The sequence below is a fragment of the Aphelocoma coerulescens genome, chromosome 34 (genome assembly GCF_041296385.1).
Source record: "Aphelocoma coerulescens isolate FSJ_1873_10779 chromosome 34, UR_Acoe_1.0, whole genome shotgun sequence".
Lineage (NCBI taxonomy): Eukaryota > Metazoa > Chordata > Aves > Passeriformes > Corvidae > Aphelocoma > Aphelocoma coerulescens.
The window spans coordinates 682,633-703,288 of NC_091045.1; the positions used below are offsets into that span (position 1 = coordinate 682,633).

Genomic DNA, 20,656 nt, shown 5'->3' on the forward strand with positions numbered 1-20,656 from the left:
CCAACAAATCCCGGCTGGATCCCCCCAAAAGGGGATCCCGGAGTTGGGGGGGGGGGGGGGCGGAAGGGTCCCTGCGCCCCCCGGGATCCGCTGGAATTCCTCGGGATCCGCCGGGCTCGTCCCTCGCTCCTCCCCCCCGGGCCCCCCCCGTCATTAATTTATTCATTTATTAATTTATGCACGGGTTCTTTATTAATTCATTAATTCCCGTTGCTCTTTTATGGTCCGCGGCCTTTGATTTATGCAAATTTATGCAAATCCGAGCCCCCCCTCGAGCCTTTTGAGGCGCGGCCCCCCGGCCCCGCTCAGAGCTGCGCCCGCGGCCGCCGCGACGGCGAATTTGGGGTAAAAACCCGGGAAAAGGAGGGGGAAAAGCCCCGGAACCCCCGGGAAAAGGTCGGGAAAACTCCGGGAAAACTCCGGGAGCGGCGCCGGCAGCGCCCGGGCCCCGCCCCGGCCGCGTTCGGGGCGAAAAACGGGAATTTTGGGGAGGAAAAAGGGGGATTTTCCCACCGGGAAGAGGCAAATCCCCCCCCGAGCGGGGCTGGGAAAAGGCGGGGGAAAGGGAGAAGGGATTTTTGTGGATTCGGGAGCGAGGAAATCCCGAGAGCTTCGGGTTTCCGCTTGTTTGGGTGGGAAAGAGCCGGGAAGTTTGGGATTCGCCTTGTTTTCCTGGGAAAAATCCCCGAAACTCCGTTTTCCTGCTCGTTTTCCGGCGAGGAATCCCAAAAAACTTCACTTTTGGGATTGGATTTTACAGGAAAAGTCCCTAAAATTTCATTTCTTGGCTGGCTTTTATGGGGGGAAAAGCCCAAAAGTTTGTTTTTCTCCTTGTTTTTGCAGGCAAAATCCCCAGAACTTCTCTTTTCCTGCTTGGTTTTCTGGGAATATCCCTAAAACTTCATTTCTCTGCTTATTTTGACAGGGAAAAATATCCCAGAGACCTCATTTTCCCTCAATTTACGACACCACCTCCCTGGAACTTCACTTCTTGGCTTGGTTTTATGGAAAAAATTCCTCCAGCGTAATTTTTTTCCCTCCTTTTATGGGAAAAGGTCCCTAAAGCCTCTTTTTTTCTCCTCATTTTTAGAGGGAAACCACCTGAAATCCTCATTTTTCTCCTCCTTTTTCCCCTAAAACTCCATTTCCCCGCTCGATTTTTTGGGAAACCCCCCCAGACTCTCCTTTCCCCGCTGGATTTTTTGGGGTGAACCCCTCAGCTTTACTCTCTGCTCATTTTTCCCACCCAAACCCCCTCAAATCCTCATTTTTCCGCCCGATCCGGCGGATCCAGGTGGGAATCCCTCCCCCCCCCCTCCATGGCTTCCAACTCCAGCTGAGCCCCTCCCTTTCCCCACCCTTTTCCAGCCGCTCCCTGTGGATCCCTGCGACTCCGGGGCCTCCCGCGATCCCTTCGGATCCCTCGGGATCCCCGCGGCACCTCCGCTCTTCCCGCGGATCCCCGACTTCCCCGGGGCTATCCCGGGATCTGCTGGGGGGGGGTTTCCCTTCTCCCCCGTCCCTCCTGGGATCGCCGGGATCGCCGGGATCACCGGGATCGGCCGGGATCGGCCGGGATCGGCCAGGATGTTCAGCTGGCTGCGGCGGCACCAGCGGGCGGCCGCGCCCGAGGTGCGCACGGTGACCGAGGGGCTCAAGGCGCTCTACAGGGCCAAGCTGCTGCCCGTGGAGGAGTTCTACCGCTTCCAGGAGTTCCACTCGCCCGCGCTCGAGGACGCCGACTTCGACGGGAAGCCCATGGTGCTGGTGATGGGCCAGTACTCCAGCGGGAAAACCTCCTTCATCCAGTACCTGCTGGAGCAGGAGATCCCCGGCGGCCGCGTGGGGCCCGAGCCCACCACGGATTCCTTCGTGGCCGTCATGCACGGCGAGGCCGAGGGCATCATCCCCGGCAACGCGCTCGTCGTCGACCCCAAAAAGCCCTTCCGCCACCTGGACCCCTTCGGCAACGGCTTCCTCAACCGGTGAGTTCGGGTCCCGGCCCCAGGGAGGCCGAATCCGGCCCGAGAACGGGATCGGGGCTCGGTGGATCCCGAGTTTCGCCCAAATCCCCCGGTTTTCCCAGTTTTTCCCAATTTTTCCCCATTTTGCTCCCATTTTACCTCGTTTTTCCCTAATTTTCCCCATTTCCACCCCATGTTTCCCCATTTCCTGCCCCTCAGAACCCCCAAATCCCACCCAAAAATGGGATCAGGGCTTGGTGAATCCCAGATTTATCCCCAAATCCCTCATTTTTCCCGAATTCTCCCCATTTCCACCCCATGTTTCCCCATTTCCCGCCCCCCAGCACCCCCCCCCAAATCCCACCCAAAAATGGGATCAGGGCTTGGCGGATCCCAGATTTATCCCCAAATCCCTCATTTTTCCCTATTTCTCCCCATTTCCCCCATCTTTTCCCATTTCCCACCCCCCAGCATCCCCAAATCCCCCCCAGAAACGGGATCCCCTCTGTGCATCCCAAATTTACTCTCCAATTCCCCATTTTCCCCCAATTTCCCCCATTCTCCCCATTTCCCATCCTCAAGGCCCCCCCGAAATGGGATCGCCCCTCCATGGATCCCAGATTTAGCCCCAAACTCCCCATTTCCCCCCTTTTTGCCCTATTTTTGAGTTTTTCCATCCCCATTGAGGGTCAGCCCCAAATCCCACCCAAAAAATGGGATCCCACCTCCACCAATCCCAAACCTCCCCATTTTTTCCCCATTTTTGTACCTTTTCGACCCCAAAACCCCCCAAAATTTGGAGGGGGGGGGCCACCGCCCACCTCCCCCTTCCCCCAATCCCCTCCCCCAAATCCGGCATTTCCCCTCCCTCCATCCCGAATTTCCTCTGCAATTCCCTGATTATCCCAATTTCCCCCCATTGTTTTTCCCATTTTTCCCTGGATTTGGACACTCCCCACCCCCCACCCCCAAAACCGGGCGGGGGGCACCGCCCCTCCCCCCTTTTTCCCCTTTTTCCCCCTTTTTCCCCCTTTTTCCCCCTTTTTTCCCCCCTTTTCTCGTGGCCCCCCCCCCGGGATGAGCCATCCCTCTGGAATTCCGCTCGGCCGCTGCCAATCCCAGGAGGGCGGGCGGGGTGAGGGGGCCCTGGGGGGGTCCCCGAGGTCCCGGGGGGGTTTTTTGGGGGGGTCCTGACCCCCCGGGCCCCCCCAGGTTCGTTTGTGCCACGCTGAACAATCAGGTCCTGGAGAGCATCAGCCTGATCGACACCCCCGGCATCCTGGCGGGGGCCAAGCAGAGGGTCTGCAGGGGTAAGGGGGCCCCGGAGCCGGGCGGGGGTCCCCGGAATTGGGGAGGGGTCCCCGGAATTGGGGGGGTCCGGAAAAAACCCGGGAGAGCCCCAAAAACTCGGGCGGGAAAGGAGGGATCCCAAAACCCGGGAGGGGGATCCCGATGTCCCTCTGGGAGCGGGGCGGCAACACCCGAATTTGGGGCTAAAGGGGGTCCCCGGAATTGGGGAGGGGTCCCCGGAATCGGGGAGGGGTCCCCAAATTTTGAGAGGGGTCCCCAAAACCCGGGAGATCCCAAAAAGGAAAACCGGCGTGGGAAAAGGAGGGAACCCAAAGTTGGGGAGGGGGATTTGGGGTGTTTGAGGGGGGATTTTGGGGTGTTTGAGGGGGGATTTTGGGGGGGTTCGGGGAATTTTGAGGCGATTTGGGGCAGTTTTGGGAGTTTTGCCAAGGGTCTGGGTGCCAAAGGGCGGGGGGGGGCGTGGCGGGGTTGGGCCCCCCCGCATTCCCGGGAATTCCGCCAATTTTCCAGGCGGCTCCGGGGGCCGAACCCCCCCGGGACCCCCCCGGGGCCCCCCCGCTTCCTCCCCCACCCCAAAACCCGCGGCGGCTGCCAAGGGAGGGGTGGGGGAGGGGCCGAGAATGGGGGGGGAGGGGCGGGAAAAGGGGGAGGGGCAAAAAGGGGAGGGAAAAGGGGGGATTTGGGAATGGGGGGTGGGAAAATGGGGAAAAAGAGGGGAAAAAAGGGGGATTTGGGAATGGGGGCAAAAGGGGGTGAAAAGAGACAGGGAAGAAGGTTTGGGAGGGGGTTGGGGATTAAACTGGGGTTTGGCGGGGATCGCTTTGGGATCGGGGCAGGATTTGGGATCTGGGCACCCCCTTATCCCATCCCCCCCTTTTCCCAGGCTGAGACCTCTCAGAGGTGCTCCAGAGGTTCTCGCCGTGGGTTATTTGGGGATTAGGGCTGGATTTGGGGTTCCCGTTGGGATTCGGGGTGGGTTTGGGATCTATCCCTCTCCGTATCCCATTTTTCCCATATTTTCCCCCATTTTCCCCGGCCGCGGCTTCCCGGCCGTGCTGCGCCGCTTCTTGGGTTGGATTATTTTAGGTTTAGGGCTGGATTTGGGGCAGGATTTGGGATCTGGGTGTCTCCATTTCCCGTTTGTCCCCAGGCTACGACTTCCCGGCCGTGCTGCGCTGGTTCGCCGAGCGCGTGGACCTGGTGATCCTGCTCTTCGACGCGCACAAGCTGGAGATCTCGGACGAGTTCTCCGGGGCCATCCAGGCGCTGCGGGGCCACGAGGACAAGATCCGGGTGGTGCTGAACAAGGCGGACGCGGTGGAGACGCAGCAGCTCATGAGGGTCTACGGGGCCCTGATGTGGTGCCTGGGCAAGGTCGTGGACACGCCCGAGGTGCTGCGCGTCTTCATCGGCTCCTTCTGGGCGCAGCCGCTGCTGAACCCCGAGAACCGGCGGCTCTTCGAGCTGGAGGAGCAGGATCTGTTCCGGGAGATCCAGGCCCTGCCCCGCAACGCCGCCCTGCGCAAGCTCAACGACCTCGTCAAGCGGGCGCGGCTCGTCCGGGTGAGGCCCCGGGGGGATCCGGGGGGAGGTCCGGGGGTGGCTGGGACCCCCCCGGAGCTCCCCGCGGGTCTGGGGGCTCTTGGAGACGCCCGGGATCTCTTGGAGCTCCTCGTGGACTGGGGGGATCCCTCGGAGGTTCCCAAGGGTTGAGGATCCCTTGGAGATGCCTCTGGGTCTCAGGGAACCTGGGGTTCTTTGGGGATCCCCATGGATCTCAGGGATCCCGGGGTCTCTTGTAGCTCCCCTCGGCTCTGAGGGGACCCAGGACCCCTTGGAGACACCCAAGATCCTTCACGGACTGGGGGGATCCCAGGATCCTGCTGGGTCCCCATGAACTTGAGGCACCCCAGGATCCCCCTGGAGCTCCCCACGGATATGGTGACCCCTGTGTGACCCCTGTGTGACCCCTGGCCAATCCCAAATCCCCGTTCCAGGTCCATGCCCTGATCCTGTCGCGGCTGCGCCAGGAGCTGCCGTCGCTGCTGGGGGGCAGCGGCCGCCGGAAGCGCCTGATCCAGCGGCTGCCGGCGCTGCTGGCCCGGATCCAGCGCGAGCACCAGATCCCGCCCGGGGACCTCCCGGACTGCGCCCGGCTCCAGGTGCGGGGGGATCCGGGGGGATCCGGGGGCAGCCGAGGGGCCTGGGGGGGTCCTGATCCCCGCCCTGGGGGGGAACCGTGGGATCCAGTGGGGTCCGGTGGGATCTGATCCCTCGTGTTGGGGTGCTGACCCCAAATACTGGTGGGATCCATTGGGAGCTGATGGGATCTGGTGGTATTTTGGTGGGATCTGAGGGATTCTGGGGGGGGTTCTGGGATCTGCTGGGATTCTGTGTGGGTTTGAAGGATCTTCTGGGGGTTTTTGGTGGGATCTGATGTTATTGTTGCCGTCTGACGCTTCCCCCATGGGACCCCCCCTGCCCCGTGCCCCCCAGGAGCAGCTGCTGTCCCGGGACCTCTCCCGGCTGCCGGCGCTGAAGCGGCGGCTGCTGGCGGGACTGGAGGAGCTGCTGAGCCGCGACATCCCCGCGCTGACCCCGCTGCTGGCCGGGGATGCGCCCGCGGAGCCGGAGGTGCGCGGCGGGGCCTTCGAGGGCGCCCGTGTGGGGCCCTTCGGGGCCGGCTCCGAGGATGAGGAGGACGAGGATGAGGACAGCGATGAGTGGGTGGTGCTGAAGGACAAGGCCAAGTACGACGAGATCTTCTACGGGCTGGCGCCCAGCGGGGGCAAGCTGAGCGGGCGGCGGGCGCGGGGCTGGATGGTGGCCAGCAACCTGCCCAGCTCCGTGCTCGGCCGCATCTGGCAGCTCAGCGACGTGGACAGGGACGGCATGCTGGACCACGAGGAGTTCGCCCTGGCCGGGCACCTCATCGGTGCCAAGCTGGAGGGGCGGGGGCTGCCCGCGGACCTGCCCCCGCGCCTCGTGCCGCCCTCCAAGAGGAGGCACAAGGGGTCGGCGGAGTGACCTCGGGAACCCTGGAATATCCCCCAAAAAACACTCCAAAGGGCCCCAAAACCCACCCAGAAATGCCCCCAGGGCGGGGGTTCGCTGGCATCCCCCCGGCTCCTGCCGCCCTCCAGGAAGAGGCACAAGGGGTCGGCAGAGTGACCCCCCAAAAAAGCAGAAATAGCCCAAAAAAACCACCTAAAGGGCTCCAAAATCTACCCAGAAACACCCCAAAATCAGGGATTCACAGATGCCCCCTCGGCTCCTGCTGCCCTCCAAGGGGTCGGCAGAGTGACCCCAAAGGACCCCATCAAAAAACCCCAAAAGTCAACCCCAAAACCCTCCCAGAAATACCCCAAAATCAAGGATTCACAGGTGACCCCCCCGCCCCGTGCCGCCCTCCAAGAGGCAGCACAAGGGGTCGGCAGAGTGATGCCAAAAACCCCAAAATTACCCCAAAAGAAAACGCCCCAAACCCACCAAAATCTCACCCACCCCCCGCCCCAAAACCAACCAAAACACCCTCAAAATCAGGGATCCCCAGGGCTTCCCCAGCCCCAAAAGGAGGGGCAAGGGAGTGACCCCCAAATCCCTCCTGGAACCTCCCAAAATCCTCCAACCTCGCCCCAAAACCAGGGAGACCCCAATAAAGGCAGAGTGAAGCTGAAGGAGCTGTTCTGAATTTTTGGGGTGCAGAGGGGGCAAAGAGTCATTTTTGGGGGTTTTGGGGCACGTCTGGTCCCCCCTCCCGCTGCAGACGGACGCCGACCTCACCAAGAAGGCGCCACGGCCGAGCCGCGCCCTTCCAAACAAGGCGACGATAGTTCCGGTCCTTCCCAAAATGGCGCTCACCTTGTTTCCGGTCCTCACCAAGATGGCGTCAGAAACATTTCCGGTATTCTCAATATGGCGGTCAGACAGTTTCCGGTCCTCACCAAGATGGCGTCAGAAACATTTCCGGTACTCTCAATATGGCGGTCTGGCTGTTTCCGGTCCTCCCCAAAATGGCGACCAACACATTTCCGGTGCTCTCAATATGGCGGTCGGACCGTTTCCGGTCCTCCCCAAAATGGCGACCAACACATTTCCGGTGCTCTCAATATGGCGGTCGGACCGTTTCCGGTCCTCCCCAAAATGGCGACCAACACATTTCCGGTGCTCTCAATATGGCGGTCGGACCGTTTCCGGTCCTCCCCAAAATGGCGACCAACACATTTCCGGTCCTTCCCAAAATGGCGCTCACCTTGTTTCCGGTCCTCACCAAGATGGCGACAAACACATTTCCGGTGCTCTCAATATGGCGGTCAGACCATTTCCTGTCCTCCCCAAGATGGCGATAAAGACATTTCCGGTACTCTCAATATGGCGGTCGGACCGTTTCCGGTCCTCCCCAAGATGGCGACAGAATTGTTTCCGGTCCTTACCAACATGGCGGCGCCACAGTGTCACTCCCTCCTCAAGATGGCCGGCCCGCCTTTTCCGGCCATTCCCCCCCCTTCCCCCCGGCTGTGGCGACCGGAAGCCGCCTCAGGCCACTTCCGCTTCCCCCCGCCTTCACGCGGAGCCCTCACGAAATGGCGGCGGCCGAGTCGTTCCTCGCCTTTAACCCCGCGGCCCGGCCCGGCCCCGCCGCCACCTCCCGGCGCCGCGCCCGGGGGCCCCGCAACCGCAAGAAGGGCTGGAAGCGCTGGAGCGGCCCCGAGGCGCAGCTGGGCCGCGAAATCGGCGATTTCCTGGAGGATGTGGGGCTGCAGGAGCGAGCGGCAGGGTGAGGAGGGGGCGTCAGGGGGTTTGCGGGGGTCTCAGTGGGATTTTAGGGGCTCAGAGGGGGCTTGGGGGAGCTCAGAGGGGGTTTGAGGGGTCCCAGAGCGCCTTGAGGGTCTTGTAGGGGGATTTAGGAGGTCTCAGAGGGAGTTTGAGGAGGTCCCTTATTTTTAGGATGTCTTTAATTCCGGAGGGTTGTCTATAATTTTTTTGGAATCTCAGATTTTGGGTGGGAGTCCCTGATTTGGGGGTCTGAAGCTGGGGAGCCTTTGAGGGCGGTCTTTGGGGTCGGAGGTTTTTGGGGTGATCCCTAATGTTGCGGGGGGTTTCCTTCAGAGGCCTGATCTCGGAGCAGCCGGACGAGGGGCTTTTCTTCCTGGACACGGGGAACGCCCGCAAAGGTGAGGTTTTTTTCCCCAAGATTCACCTCCCGAGGGTTTTGGGGTGCCCTGACCCCCCGAACCCCTCAGGTCACCGCCTCAATAAGCCTCCGGAGAAGCCCCTTCACGTGGACCTGGTTCTGCAGCCCCTCTCCAAGGTGCCCCCCCCAAAAAAGTGAGTTTGGGGGCGATTTTGGGGTCTCTTCACCCTAAATCCACCCAGGGGAGGGATTTTGGGGTGGGTCCCCCCTTGATGTCTCCGCAAACTCCCAGTGGGACCCCCAAGATGCCCTTGGAACCCCCAAAAACCACCCCATGACCCCTCCAAACACCTCCCAATCCCCCAAATCCCCTCTTGGACCCCCAGTTCTCCCCCCTGAAGCCCTCAAAACCCTCCTGGGGCCCCCCAAACCCCCCTGGAACCCCCCAATTCCCCCTCAGGGACCCCCCCACGTTTGGGGGTCTCATTTCTGGGGTTGTCTCCCTGTCTGACCCCCCCCTTTCCACAGTATCTGTGCCCACCAGACCCCAAACGGGCGGAAGGAAAAGCGGCGCCAGGAATTTTGGGAGAAAAAGGCAGAAAAAGGGATTTTCCCACGGGGGGAGCGGCGGCTCCGGGCCCGGCTCAGCCGGGGTGGGGCCCCAACCCCCCAAAAACCCCCTGAGCTGGGGCGGTCGGACCCCCAGAGGGGCTTTTACGACATCTGGGGGGAGCACAGTGAGTTGGGAGGGGATTTCGGGGCAATTTTGGGGGATTTGGGGTTGGGGGGAGCAATTTTGGGGGCTTGGAAAAATTTGGTGGGATTTTGCGGGGGATTTCCAGGGTGGGGGGGATTTGGGAGGATTAAGGGCACCCTTTGGGGGGGTAATTTTGGAGGGGTGGAGGAATTTTGGGGATGGGGGGATTTTGGGGACCCTCTCCCAGAGCCCTCTGTGCCCTCGCAGACCCCCTGGATGCCCCCCTGGCCGGGCAGGACCCCTGGTACCTCCAGCAGACCAAGAAGATGCGGGTGCAGGTGGGGTTGGGAGCCCCCAAAAACACCCCAAAACCACCCTGGGACCCCCAAAACCTCACAGGACCCACCCGAGACACCCCAAACTCCTCACATTTTTGGTACCCTCCCCAAAACTCTTTGAAATTCCCCCAAAATATCTTTGGGACCCCCCAAAGCCTTCCTGAGCCCAACTGGAACCCCCCCCAAATTCCCCTGGGACCCCCCCAAATCCTTTGGGAACCCCTGAAATCCTCCCTGAGCAAGCCCAAAACTGTTCTGATCCCTTCCAAACCCATCTCAGCCTCTTTACAATCCCCCCCAGAAACCCCCAGCGATCCCTAAATCCCTCTGAGCCCCCCAAACCCCACTGGATGCCCCCCTGAGGTTGGGGGGTCTCATTTTTGGGTGTCTCCCCCCTTTCCCCAGCGCCCTGCCCGGCTCCAGGTGAAGCCGTCGCCACTTCCCCCTGTGGAGGTCATTGGCCAAGGGGGGTCCTACAACCCCCCCTTCCAGGAACACCAGGTTTGGGGGCCTGGGGGGTCCCAGGAGGGGTTTGGGGGGCTCAGAGGTCATTTGGGGGATACTGGGGGGATTTAGGGGGTCCCGAGGAGGCCTTTAAGGAGGTTTTGGGGGGGTCCAGGAGATCTTTGGGAGACCCAGAAGGGATTGAGGGGTCCAGGTGGGATTTGGGGGGTCCCAGAGGGGCTTAGGGGAGTCTTTGGGAGGTTTTGGGGGATTCTCGGAGGTCTTGGGGTGGTTGAGAGGGGGTTTGGGGGCGCTCAGAGGGGACTTTGGGGGTCCCAGAACGGTTTGGGGAGGCCCAAAGTGGGTGTTGGTGGGTCCCGAGGTGGTTTTGTGGGATTCCAGGGAGGTTTTGGGGTGTCCTGGGGGGTTTGGGGTGACCCCGTGTCCCCCCTTTTCCCAGGATTTGCTGCTGCGGGCACTGGAGGTGGAGACGAGGAGGACGAGGGAGGAGGAGAAGGTGGAACGGAGGCTGAAGGTCACCGAGGAGCCGCCCTCAGAGGTGGGAATTCGGGAACGGGCGCAGCCGGGCCTGGAATTTGGGATCGGAGCCCTGGAATTCGGGACTTGGGCCCGCTCACGCCGGAGTTCCCGGGATCCCGCAGGAGGCCGTGCTGCGGGAGCAGCTGCAGGGGCTGCTGGAGGAGGAGGAGGAGGAGGAGGAGGAGGAAGAGCAGGAAGAGAATCGGGATCCCCCCCGAAAACGGGAACAGCCGGGCAGGAAAACGGAGAAACAGCGACGGAAGGAGAAGGAGCAGAGGGAAAAGGTGAAGGGTTGGGATCGGGAACGGGGGGAGCGGGATTGGGGTGGGGATGGTGGGGAGTGGGATCAGGGAGCCAGGGCAGAACAGGAGTGGGACTGAGGGGCTCGGGATTGGGATCAGCTGTTCAGGGGGGATGGGATGGGATTTATGGGGTGGGATGGGATTTATGGGGTGGATGGGATGGGATGGGGTGGGGTGGGATGGGATGGGATGGGATGGGATTTATGGGGGGGATGGGATAGGATTTATGGGGGGGATGGGGTGGGATGGGATTTATGGGGTGGATGGGATGGGATTTATGGGGTGGATGGAGTGGGATGGGATTTATGGGGTGAATGGAATGGGATGGGATTTATGGGGTGGATGGGGTGGGATCCCTGGGGTCGGGATGGGATTTATGGGGTGGATGGGATGGGATTTATGGGGTGGATGGGATGGGGTGGGATTTATGGGGGGGATGGAACGGGATGGGATGGGATGGGATGGGATGGGATGGGATGGGATGGGATGGGATGGGATGGGATGGGGTGGGATTTACGGGGTGGATGGGATGGGATCCCTGGGGTCGGGACGGGGTCCGTAGGACTCCGGGGCCGGGATGTGACGGGATGGCCGCCCCGCAGGCCGCCGGCCGGGCCCGCTCCCGCCTGGCCTCGCAGCGGCTGCAGGGGCTGTTCCGGCTGCGCTCGCTGCGCCGGGCCCTGCTCCAGAGGGACTCGGAGCTGCGGCGCCGGCGGCTGCTCCGGGAACGGCGCCGGCTGCAGCAGGAAACGGCCCCGAGGCGCCTCGGGAGGCTCCGGTGGGAACCCGGGGGAAATAAAGGGGGATTTGGGGAGGGAAAAGGGGGATTTGGGGAGGGAAAAGGGGGATTTGGGGTGAGAAAAGGGGGGATTGGGGAGGGAAAAGGGGGGATTGGGGAAATGAAAGGTGGTTTGGGGGGTGATAAAAGTGAACTTGGGAGGGTAAAACGTTTTTGGGAGAAAAAGATTTGGAGAGGGAAGAATTAGGATTAAAGTGGGGGAAGAGGGAGGATCTGGAGGGTAAAAGGGGATCTTGGGTGGAAACAACACTAGGGAAGGGAAAAAAGATTTTGAGGGGGGAAAGGGGGATTTTGGGGGCAATGGAGATTTGGAGCATTTGGGGATGAGATTTAGGAGTAAACGCCCCAATTTTGGGAGCATCTGGTGGGATTTGGAGGCAACCTCTCTTTTTGGGATCGTGGGGATGGAACTTTGGGCTGATGCCACCCTTTTTGAGCCAAGAGATTCCAATTTTGGGCTGTTCCAGGTACGAGGACCCCGGCCCCGAGGTGCAGCTCAGCGAGGAGCTCCCGGAGTCCCTGCGGAGCCTCCGGGTGGGTGCTCCCAGGGGGTTTTTTGGGTGAAAAATCCCAGTTTTGGGGATTTTGAGGCTGCCAGCACCCCATGATGAGACCCATCCTTGCGCTGTGAGAATTCCCAAGTTAGGGAATGTGAAGGATTTGGGGGTTCCGGGGTATTGTTGTGTGGACGAGACCCCGGGGGCTGAGGGTGCTGAGGCCCCAAAATTTTTGGGGGGAGGTGGTTCCTGAGCTCCCGGAAAACCTCAGGAATCCCTAAAAATAAAACTTGGGAATCTCCCAAAATTCCAGCCTGAGGGGAACGTGCTCCGGGATCGCTTCAAGAGCCTCCAGAGGCGGAACATGATCGAGCCCCGGGAAAGGGCCAAGTGAGTGAGACCCCAAAAGTCAAGGGGAAACCCCAAAATTTCAAGGGAAATCCCAAAATTTAAGGGAAAACCCCAGCATTTCAGGGGGAAACCCCAACGTTTCAGGGTGGGGCTCGTTTTGACCCAATTCCTGGTGTTTTTCCCAGGTTCAAGCGGAGGTACCGGGTGAAATACGTGGAGAAACGCGCGTTCCGGGAAGTGACGTGAGTTTGGGGGGCTGGCAGCGGGGGAGACCCCAAAACTGGGACCCCCCAAACCCCCCTGACCCCTCCCCTCTTTTCTATTTCAGGGTGTGACTGGGACCCCCCCCCAAATAAATTCCTTGGAGCAGCTGCGGGTCTGGGGGTCTTCTTTGGGAATGGGGGGGTCAAACCCAATTTGGGGGGCAACTGAACCCCCCCAAGGGGTAACTGAGGCCACCTGGGGGGGGTCAAAACCCATCGGGGGGGCTGAACCTCATTGGGAGGGGACCAAATCCCCCCCAGGAGGGGCTAAGAGGGTCTGACCCTCCCCAAGGGGGATCTGGGGGGGGGGGGGTCTGAGCCCATTTTGGGGGGGTCTGAGCCCCCCTTTCCCGCGGGGGGGCCATGGCAGATGGTGCGGGCTCAGCTCGGGGGGATTAAGGGGCCACAAATCCGGGGGGGGGAAGGACACACAGGGGGGACACCCCGAAACCCCCAGACACCCCCCCAGAGCCACTCAGGTCTCTGTGACCCCTTTATTTACACTTTGGGGGGGCTCTGCCCCCCCCAGCACCTCTGGCCCCTCACAAATAAATAGCCTCCCTCAAATAAATACACCCCGAAATAAATAAATCCCCCAGAATAAATAAAACGCCGAAATAAATACAAACACCCCCAAAATAAATACAAACCCCCCAAAATAAATACAAACTCCTCAAAATAAATACAAACCTCCCAAAATAAATACAACACCCCCCCAAATCTCCCCTCCCCAGCTCTGAGGGTGTTGGGGAGGAGGGGTTGTGCCCTCCCCCCAATTGCCACAGCCCCATTTGCACCTGGGGGGCCCAAAATTGAAGGGGGGGAGACAGAATTTGGGGGGACCCCACAATTTAGGAAAAAGAGTAACAACTTTTGGGGTGAAATCCTGAAATTCGGAGATTTTGGGGGGATAAACCCTGGGAATTTTAGGGAAGAAAAGCACATGAATGTTGGGTCTAAATCCCAGCAATTTTGAGGGGGAATCTGATGATTTTAGGGCTGAAACCCCAGCAATTTTGGGGAAAAACCCCGGCATTTTGGGTCCAAAACCCCTGTTTTGGGTCCAAACTCCAGAAATCTGGGGAGGAAATTCTTGACAATTTTGGGAGTGAAACCCCAGCAATTTTGGGGCAAAACTGCAGTGACTTTGCCTCCAAACTTCAGAAATTTGGGGGTGAAATCCTGGAGATGTTGGGTCCAAGCCCCAACAATTTTGGGGACAGACCCCCAGCGATCTGGGGATAAACCCTGCAATTTTGGGTCCAAACCCCAGCGATTCAGGGATGAAATCCCAACAGTTTGGGGTCTGAACCTCATCAAATTGGGCCCAAACCCCAACAATTTGGGGGTGATCCCTGGTTGTTTTTGGTCCAAACCCCGGCGATTTGGGAATCAAATCCCAATGATTGTGGCTCCGATTCCTGATGATTTTGGCTCCAAACTCCAGCAGTTTGAGGGTGAAATCCCAAACGTTGTCGCTCCAAACCCCGGATGAAATCCTGACGATTGTGGCTCCAAATCCCTGCAGTTCCAGGATGAAATCCCAACAATGCTGGCTCCAAACCCGACCAATTTGGGAGCAAAATCCCAGCGACTTTGGCTCCAATCTGCACCATTTTGGGACCGAAATCCTGACAATTGTGGCTCCAATCCCCACCAATTTAGGGATGAAATCCCAACGATTGTGGTCCCAAACCCCATTGATTGGAGGATGAAATCCCAACAGTTCTGGCTCCAAACCTGTCAGCTGTGGCTCCAATCCCCACCATTTTGGGACTGAAATCCTGATGGTTTTGGCTCCAAACTCTGCCATTTTGGGACTGACACCCCAATAACTTCCCTTCCAACACCAATCCGGGGCAGAACTGCCCGTCCCCTGTCCTGCCCCCAGTCCCACGCCAATCCCATCCCAGCCCATCACACGTAGGCCGACTCGCTGGACTGCGTCCGGCCCAGGGCGGGCGCGGGGACGGGCGCGGGCGCCGCCGGCTCCTTCTTGCGCGCGTCCCCCAGGGACTTGCGGCGCGCCCGGGCCCCCGCGCACGGCCGCCCGCACCTTGCGCCAGCCCAGGTGGTTGAGCTCGGCCAGGTTGAGCAGGACGCAGACGCCGGACACGGCGAACATGAACACCAGGAACACGGTTTTCTCGGTGGGCCGCGACACGTAGCACTCCACCTCCTTGACGCACGGGTAGCGGTCGCACTCGAAGATGGCCGGCACGTTGAAGCCGTACAGGAAGTACTGCCCGCCCAGGAAGCCGATCTCCAGAGCGTTCCGGAAAACCACCTGGATCACGTAGAACCGCGAGATGCCCTCCTGCCGCTTCATCTTGGCGCTGCGGGGCGGCCGCGGCGGCGGCAGCTCCTTGGCGTCCTCGGGGTCGTCCTTGGCGGCGCCGTCGGGGCTGGGCGCCGGCGCCCCGTTGAGTTTGGGTTTCTTGGCGTCCAGGAGCGGGTAGAGGAAGGAGTAGCGGCGCTCGCGCTGCTTGGCCGCCTGGTGCACCGAGTAGGTGATGAAGCAGAGGCTGGGCGTGCACACCAGGATGATCTGGAAGACCCAGTAGCGGATGTGGGAGATGGGGAAGGCCTTGTCGTAGCAGGCCTGGTTGCAGCCCGGCTGCAGCGTGTTGCACATGAACATGGTCTGCTCGTCCTCGTACACCGTCTCACCCACGATGGCCACGATGAGGATGCGGAAAATCACCACCACCGTCAGCAGGATCCTGGGAGGGGGGAAAGGTGGGGATGGGATGTGGGGGGGGTCTGCAGCTGGGGGTGACACCTGGGGTCTGCCTGGAGGGGTGGGTTGGACACGGACACGTGGGTCCTGTCAGGACATGGAGACGTGGGTGGGGTCTGGATACCTGGCTTGGACCTGAACATGTGGGGCTGGACGCAGAGCCGTGGGTCCCACCTGGACACATGGGTCAGAGCTGGACACGGGGGTCCCACCTGGCCCTGGACCCCCGGGATTTACGTGGCCGTGGTCACCTGGTCCCACCTGGCCGCGTGTCCCCGGCCGGGCACGTGGCTCCCCTGGTCACGTGCTCCCCGCAGGGACACCGGAACCCGTGGGCAGCCCCAAGCCACCCGGGTCACCTGGGGCCACCTGGATCTGGACACGTGGGTCACACCTGTCCCCCCCAGATGTCACCTGTCCCCCCCAGATGTCACCTGTCCCCAGGTCCCAGCTGTGCCCCAAATCCCAGGTGTCCCCTCAAATCCCACCTGCCCCCAGATCCCACCTGGATTTGTCCCAGGTGCCAGTCGGGGGGTGTCACCCAGGCCCCCCCAGGTGCCCTGCGGGGAGTGGGGACAGGTTTGGGGACATGTGGGGACCTTTTCCTCCCTCCCCCCACGCGGGAGGGGCCCCCCCGGGCTGTCCCAGTGTCACCAGTGTCACCAGTGTCACCAGTGTCACCTGCTGCCGGAGGGGAGGTGACAACGGGGAGGGGACAGCGGCGGGGGGGCAGCGGGGGAGACTTTGGGGGTCCTGGGGGACCCTTGGGACGGGATTTTGGGGTCCGTGGTGAGATCGGGGGGGGTCCCGAAGGTCCAGGGATGGACCAGGATGGCTTCGGGGGCCCGGGGGGTGCGGGGGGGCTGAGGCTGTGTGGGGATGCTGAGCCGGGGGGTGGGACGGGGGGTCTGGAGAGGAGTTTGGGGGTCCGGGGGGAATCTGGGGGGCTTCGGGAAGGGCCCGGGAGGGGGGGGAATCTCAGGGTTCCGCACAGGGGCACGGGGGAATCTCGGGGCTCGGGGGGCGAGTTTGGTGGAATGTGACGATCAGGGGGGAATTGGAGGTCCCGGGGGTGGATTTGGGGGTTGGATTTGGGGGTCCCGAGGGGATTCGGGGTCCCTGACCTGCCGATCATGGTGGAGTGCTGCTGCACCGCCGCCTCCAGCAGCCGCTCCAGGATGGTCCATTCGCCCATGGCTCCGGGATCGGGGGGCGCCGGGACCCCCCCGGACCCCTCCCGGGTCCGCCCGGGACCCCCCCGGCCCCCCCCGGCTCAGCAGCGGCGCCCCCCGCGCCCCCCCCGCCCCCCGGGATCGGGCGGATCCAGCGGATCCCCGGGATCCATCGGCGCTGCTGCCCGAGCGCCCGGCCTGGGGGAGGGAGCGGGCGGGGACTGGGGGCGCTGGGGGCGGGACTGGAGGGGCTGGGGGCGGGACTGGGGGGGCTGGGGGGATGTACTGGTTATACTGGGGCGGAATACTGATCGTACTGGGGGAGGGACTGGGTTACACTGCGGGGGTGCACTGGGGATACTGGGGGGGTTACACTGGGAGGGTTATACTGGGGGGATACACTGGTTATACTGGGGAATGGAGGGGTTATACTGGGGGGAAATACTGGTTATGCTGGGCAGATGTACTGGTTATACTGGGGGAATGCAGGAGGGATCCTGGGGTTATATTGGGGGGTACAACCTCCAGTATAACCAGTTCTGGTACACTGGCATAAGCAGGTCATGCCCCAGTATAACCACAACATCCCCCAGTATAACCAGTGTACCCCAGTCCCACCCCCATTACCCTGGCATCTCTGTACTGGTTTTACTGGTCCTCCAGGGGTGTCCCGAGCCTCCCCCATTACCTCGGGGTCTCTGTACTGGTCCCACTGGGGTATATACTGGTTATACTGGTCCTAGTGGTGGTCCCGGCCTCATTCCCCTCCTCCCGGGGTCTCTATACTGGTTTTACTGGTCCCACTGGGTCCCGCCCGCCTCCCCCGTTAGCCGGGGGTGCTGTACTGGGGTCTCTACACTGGCGGCACTGGTGGCACTGGCGTCCCACGCGGCTCCCCATTATCCCGGTGGATATGCTCCCCGGATATCCCTACACTGGTGTCACTGGTGGCCCCACACTGGTCCCACCAGTGGCCCTGCACTGGTGTCACTGGTGGCGTCGCACTGGTGTCACTGGTCTGGTGGCCCCCCACTGGTGTCACTGGTGTCGCTGGTGTCACTGGTGTCGTTGGTGTCACTGGTGTCGCTGGTGTCACTGGTGTCACTGGTGGCCCCGCACTGGTGTCACTGGTGCCCCGCACTGGTGTCACTGGTGCCCCGTCACTGGTGCCCCGCACTGGTGTCATTGGTGTCACTGGTGGCCCCGCACTGGTGTCACTGGTGCCCCGCACTGGTGTCACCGGTGCCCTGTCACTGGTGCCCCGCATTGGTGTCACTGGTACCTCGCACTGGTGTCACTGGTGTCACTGGTGCCCCGCACTGGTGTCACTGGTGTCACTGGTACCTCGCACTGGTGTCACTGGTGTCACTGGTGCCCCGCATTGGTGTCACTGGTACCTCGCACTGGTGTCACTGGTGTCACTGGTGCCCCGCACTGGTGTCACTGGTATCACTGGTACCTCGCACTGGTGTCACTGGTGTCACTGGTGCCCCGCACTGGTGTCACTGGTACCTCGCACTGGTGTCACTGGTGTCACTGGTGCCCCGCACTGGTGTCGCTGGTGTCACTGGTACCTCGCACTGGTGTCACTGGTACCTCGCACTGGTGTCACTGGTGTCACTGGTGCCCCGCACTGGTGTCGCTGGTGTCGCTGCCGCGCTGCTGGGCCCGCCCCTCCCGCGCAGGCGCAGTTGCCGCCATGGCGCCGCTCCGAGTCCATGTCCTTTACTGGTACCGGGGGGCCCCAATTCGGGGGGGGACCCTAATTCTGGGGGGGTCCCTGTGCCCCTGAGGGGGGTCCCCAATCCCGAGGGGGGTCCCCAGTCCCGGGGAGGTCCCTAATTCTGGGGGTGGGGTGTCCCTAATTCTTGGGGGACTCCGTGTGCTCCTGGCGGGGTCCCTGATTTCGGGGGTCCCCAATTCGGGGGGGGTCCCCAACCCCGGGGAGATCTCAAATTCCAGGGGTGTCCCTAATTCCGGGGCAGGGGGAGGGGTAATTTTTGGGGTGTCCCTGATTCTGGGGGCTCCCCTGTTCTGGGTGAGGGTCCCCAATCCCGGGGGGTCCCTAATTCGGGGGGGGTCCCTAATTCTTGGGGGTGTCGCTGTGCCCCGGGGGGGGGCCCTAATTCCGGAGGTGTCCCTGATTCCGGGGGGTCCCCAATCCCGAGGGAGGGTTTCTGTGCCCCTGGGGGGAGGCTCCCTAATTCTGGGTGAGGGTCCCCAACCCCGGGCACCCCAATCCTGGGAGGGTCCCTAAAAAAGGCTCTCCCCCCTCACTGACCACCCCCACCAGCGGGGCCTGAGGCTACAAACCCAAGGTGAGCCCCCCTCCCTTCCTGATCCCCCAAAAACCGGGGGGGGACCCCCAAAAACAACCAGGGGGTGCCCCCTCCCCATTCCCGCCCCCCCTCGGGCCCGGGGTGACCCCCCCATCCCAAAATTCCAGTTTGAGAAGCTCAAGCAGCAGCTGGAGCGGCACTTCCCGGGAGCCCTGGACGTGGTGGGTTTGGGGGGGCCCAAACTGGGTGTGGGGGGGGTCGGGGCTAATTTGAGGAGGGGTCACAGGATTCTGGGGGTTCCGTCTGATTTTCAGGGGCTGCAGGATTTTGGGGAGGGTCTCGTAATTTGGGGGCGGGGCAGAGGATTTTGAGGGGGATCCCCAGGATTTGGGGGGCTCTTAGCACGGGGGGGTATCTCTCAGCTGCCCCCCGTGCCCCCCAGAGCGGCCAGGGCACCCCGGAGGTGACAGGATGGTTTGAGGTGACAGTGGGGGGACGCCTGGTCCACTCCAAAAAGGTGGGTGCCCCTCCCCCAGCGTGTTCCCCCCCTTCGGGGGGGGGCATTTTGGGGGTGTCCCCCACCTCCCTGCCCCGTTTTGGGGGCGTCCCCCCCACTGAGCGCTGCCGACGTCCCCAGAACGGCGATGGATTCGTGGACAGCGACTCCAAACTCCGCAGAATCGTGGCCGCCATTGAGTCCTGCCTGGCGTAGGCCCCACTAGGGGGGCACCGTCGCGACGTGTCACGATATATCGCGAGATATCGTCGGATATCGTGGCATATCGGGACGTGTCGTGACAGTGCTGACCCCCCCAGCCCCCCCGGGACACCCCCCGCGCTCCATGACGGGAATCGCCAAAACGCCCCCGGCACCGGGCGCTTCCCAGATCCCGCGCAGGTGGTGGGACGGGGGGGCTGGGGGTTCAGCTCCCCCCCGAAATCCCTCAAATCCCACCCAAAATTCCTTCTATCCCACCCTAAATCCTTCAGATCCCACTCAAAATCCTTCATACTGCACCCCAAACCCTTCACGTCCCATCCAAAATTCCTTCATTCCGCCTCAAATCCTTCCTATCCCACCCTAAATCCCTCAAATCCCACCCAGAATTCCCTCATTCCATCCCAAATGCTTCAAATTCTACCCAAAATCCTTCATGTTCCACCCTAAATCCCTCAAATCCCACCCAGAATTCCCTTCTGTCCCACCCAAAATCCTTCAGTTCCCACCCCAAATACTTCAAATCGCACCCCAAATCCCTCCTATCCCACCCTAAATTCTTCATTCCACCCCAAATCCTTCATATCCCACCCCAGAATGTATCAAATCCCACCCCAAAATCTTTCTTTGCCCCCAAATCCTTCTCCAGCATCCCCAAATCCTGCTCTTACCCCCTAAAATCCTTCCCCTCACTCCAGATCCTCCTCTTCCTCAGTAACTGCCTTCATCGATGCCATTTTCAGCCAGATGCAGCTTTGTCAGGGATTTTTCTCCCACAGAACACTCCCTGAGAGGCTGAAAAATTGGGGAAAAAACTCCTTGAAGCACCGACAATATCCAGTAATTTTATTATTCCCTCATTTATTGGCTTTCCACCCCCCCTTCCAGTTGCCTTCCGTGACTCGGTGGCCTTTTGGAAATAAAACATTGGAAATTTGAGCCAGATGTGGGTGGTTTTTGGGCTGTTTTGTGGGGGTTTTGGGATCAACTGAGTGTTTTTATGGGAAAAGGGAGCTGAGGGAGGAGGGATGGGGGCGATGCCTCTTTCCGAGCTCTCCCAAATTCCATTTTCTTGCCTAATCCTGAAAACCAGCATCATGGAATTAG

The 20,656-nt window shown here is 61.3% G+C and overlaps 4 protein-coding genes across 6 annotated transcripts; 3 read left to right on the plus strand and 1 right to left on the minus strand.

Annotated features, from left to right (window-relative positions):
• Positions 1-316: 316 nt before the first annotated feature.
• On the plus strand, positions 317-6,952 carry EHD2 (EH domain containing 2). 2 transcript variants are annotated; one of them, XM_068998356.1, is made up of 6 exons: positions 317-345; positions 926-1,985; positions 3,177-3,274; positions 4,426-4,838; positions 5,273-5,437; positions 5,772-6,952. In XM_068998356.1, exons 2-6 carry the CDS (start codon positions 1,588-1,590, stop codon positions 6,300-6,302), a joined length of 1,605 nt encoding a protein of 534 aa, XP_068854457.1. In that variant the 5' UTR covers positions 317-345; positions 926-1,587; the 3' UTR covers positions 6,303-6,952. The 2 variants fall into 2 exon arrangements, with proteins under 2 accessions (XP_068854457.1, XP_068854456.1); XM_068998355.1 differs by having other exon boundaries at positions 329-396.
• An 883-nt stretch (positions 6,953-7,835) lies between these two features.
• NOP53 (NOP53 ribosome biogenesis factor) lies at positions 7,836-12,748 on the plus strand. 2 transcript variants are annotated; one of them, XM_068998370.1, is made up of 13 exons: positions 7,836-8,052; positions 8,385-8,449; positions 8,519-8,603; positions 8,938-9,146; positions 9,374-9,444; positions 9,850-9,945; positions 10,349-10,447; positions 10,551-10,712; positions 11,333-11,508; positions 11,997-12,063; positions 12,340-12,416; positions 12,563-12,619; positions 12,706-12,748. In XM_068998370.1, the coding sequence occupies exons 1-13, from the start codon at positions 7,859-7,861 to the stop codon at positions 12,710-12,712; spliced, it is 1,365 nt and encodes a 454-aa protein (XP_068854471.1). In that variant the 5' UTR covers positions 7,836-7,858; the 3' UTR covers positions 12,713-12,748. The 2 variants fall into 2 exon arrangements, with proteins under 2 accessions (XP_068854471.1, XP_068854470.1); XM_068998369.1 differs by having other exon boundaries at positions 8,385-8,603.
• A 1,724-nt stretch (positions 12,749-14,472) lies between these two features.
• LOC138100472 (gap junction delta-2 protein-like) lies at positions 14,473-16,585 on the minus strand. Its single transcript, XM_068998315.1, is given in 3 exon segments — positions 14,473-14,677; positions 14,679-15,363; positions 16,505-16,585. Coding segments are annotated over 3 exon segments (876 nt in total). The 5' UTR covers positions 16,576-16,585; the 3' UTR covers positions 14,473-14,557.
• Positions 16,586-18,226: 1,641 nt separating this feature from the next.
• SELENOW (selenoprotein W) lies at positions 18,227-20,488 on the plus strand. The gene is made up of 5 exons (XM_068998360.1): positions 18,227-18,283; positions 18,846-18,870; positions 18,999-19,052; positions 19,274-19,348; positions 19,469-20,488. The coding sequence occupies exons 1-5, from the start codon at positions 18,252-18,254 to the stop codon at positions 19,541-19,543; spliced, it is 261 nt and encodes an 86-aa protein (XP_068854461.1). The 5' UTR covers positions 18,227-18,251; the 3' UTR covers positions 19,544-20,488.
• The last annotated feature ends 168 nt before the right edge of the window (positions 20,489-20,656 follow it).

What these genes read in the sequence shown, in the direction of transcription:
- EHD2 (XM_068998356.1), top strand. Translation starts at nt 1,588, where the DNA reads ATGTTCAGCTGGCTGCGGCGGCACCAGCGGGCGGCCGCGCCCGAGGTG. An exon ending in GGCAACGGCTTCCTCAACCG is followed by an intron (nt 1,986 to 3,176) that starts GTGAGTTCGGGT and finishes GGGCCCCCCCAG; the next exon opens with GTTCGTTTGTGCCACGCTGA. An exon ending in CGGACTGCGCCCGGCTCCAG is followed by an intron (nt 5,438 to 5,771) that starts GTGCGGGGGGAT and finishes CGTGCCCCCCAG; the next exon opens with GAGCAGCTGCTGTCCCGGGA.
- NOP53 (XM_068998369.1), top strand. Translation starts at nt 7,859, where the DNA reads ATGGCGGCGGCCGAGTCGTTCCTCGCCTTTAACCCCGCGGCCCGGCCC. An exon ending in AGGCGCCTCGGGAGGCTCCG is followed by an intron (nt 11,509 to 11,996) that starts GTGGGAACCCGG and finishes GGGCTGTTCCAG; the next exon opens with GTACGAGGACCCCGGCCCCG. An exon ending in GAGCCCCGGGAAAGGGCCAA is followed by an intron (nt 12,417 to 12,562) that starts GTGAGTGAGACC and finishes TGTTTTTCCCAG; the next exon opens with GTTCAAGCGGAGGTACCGGG.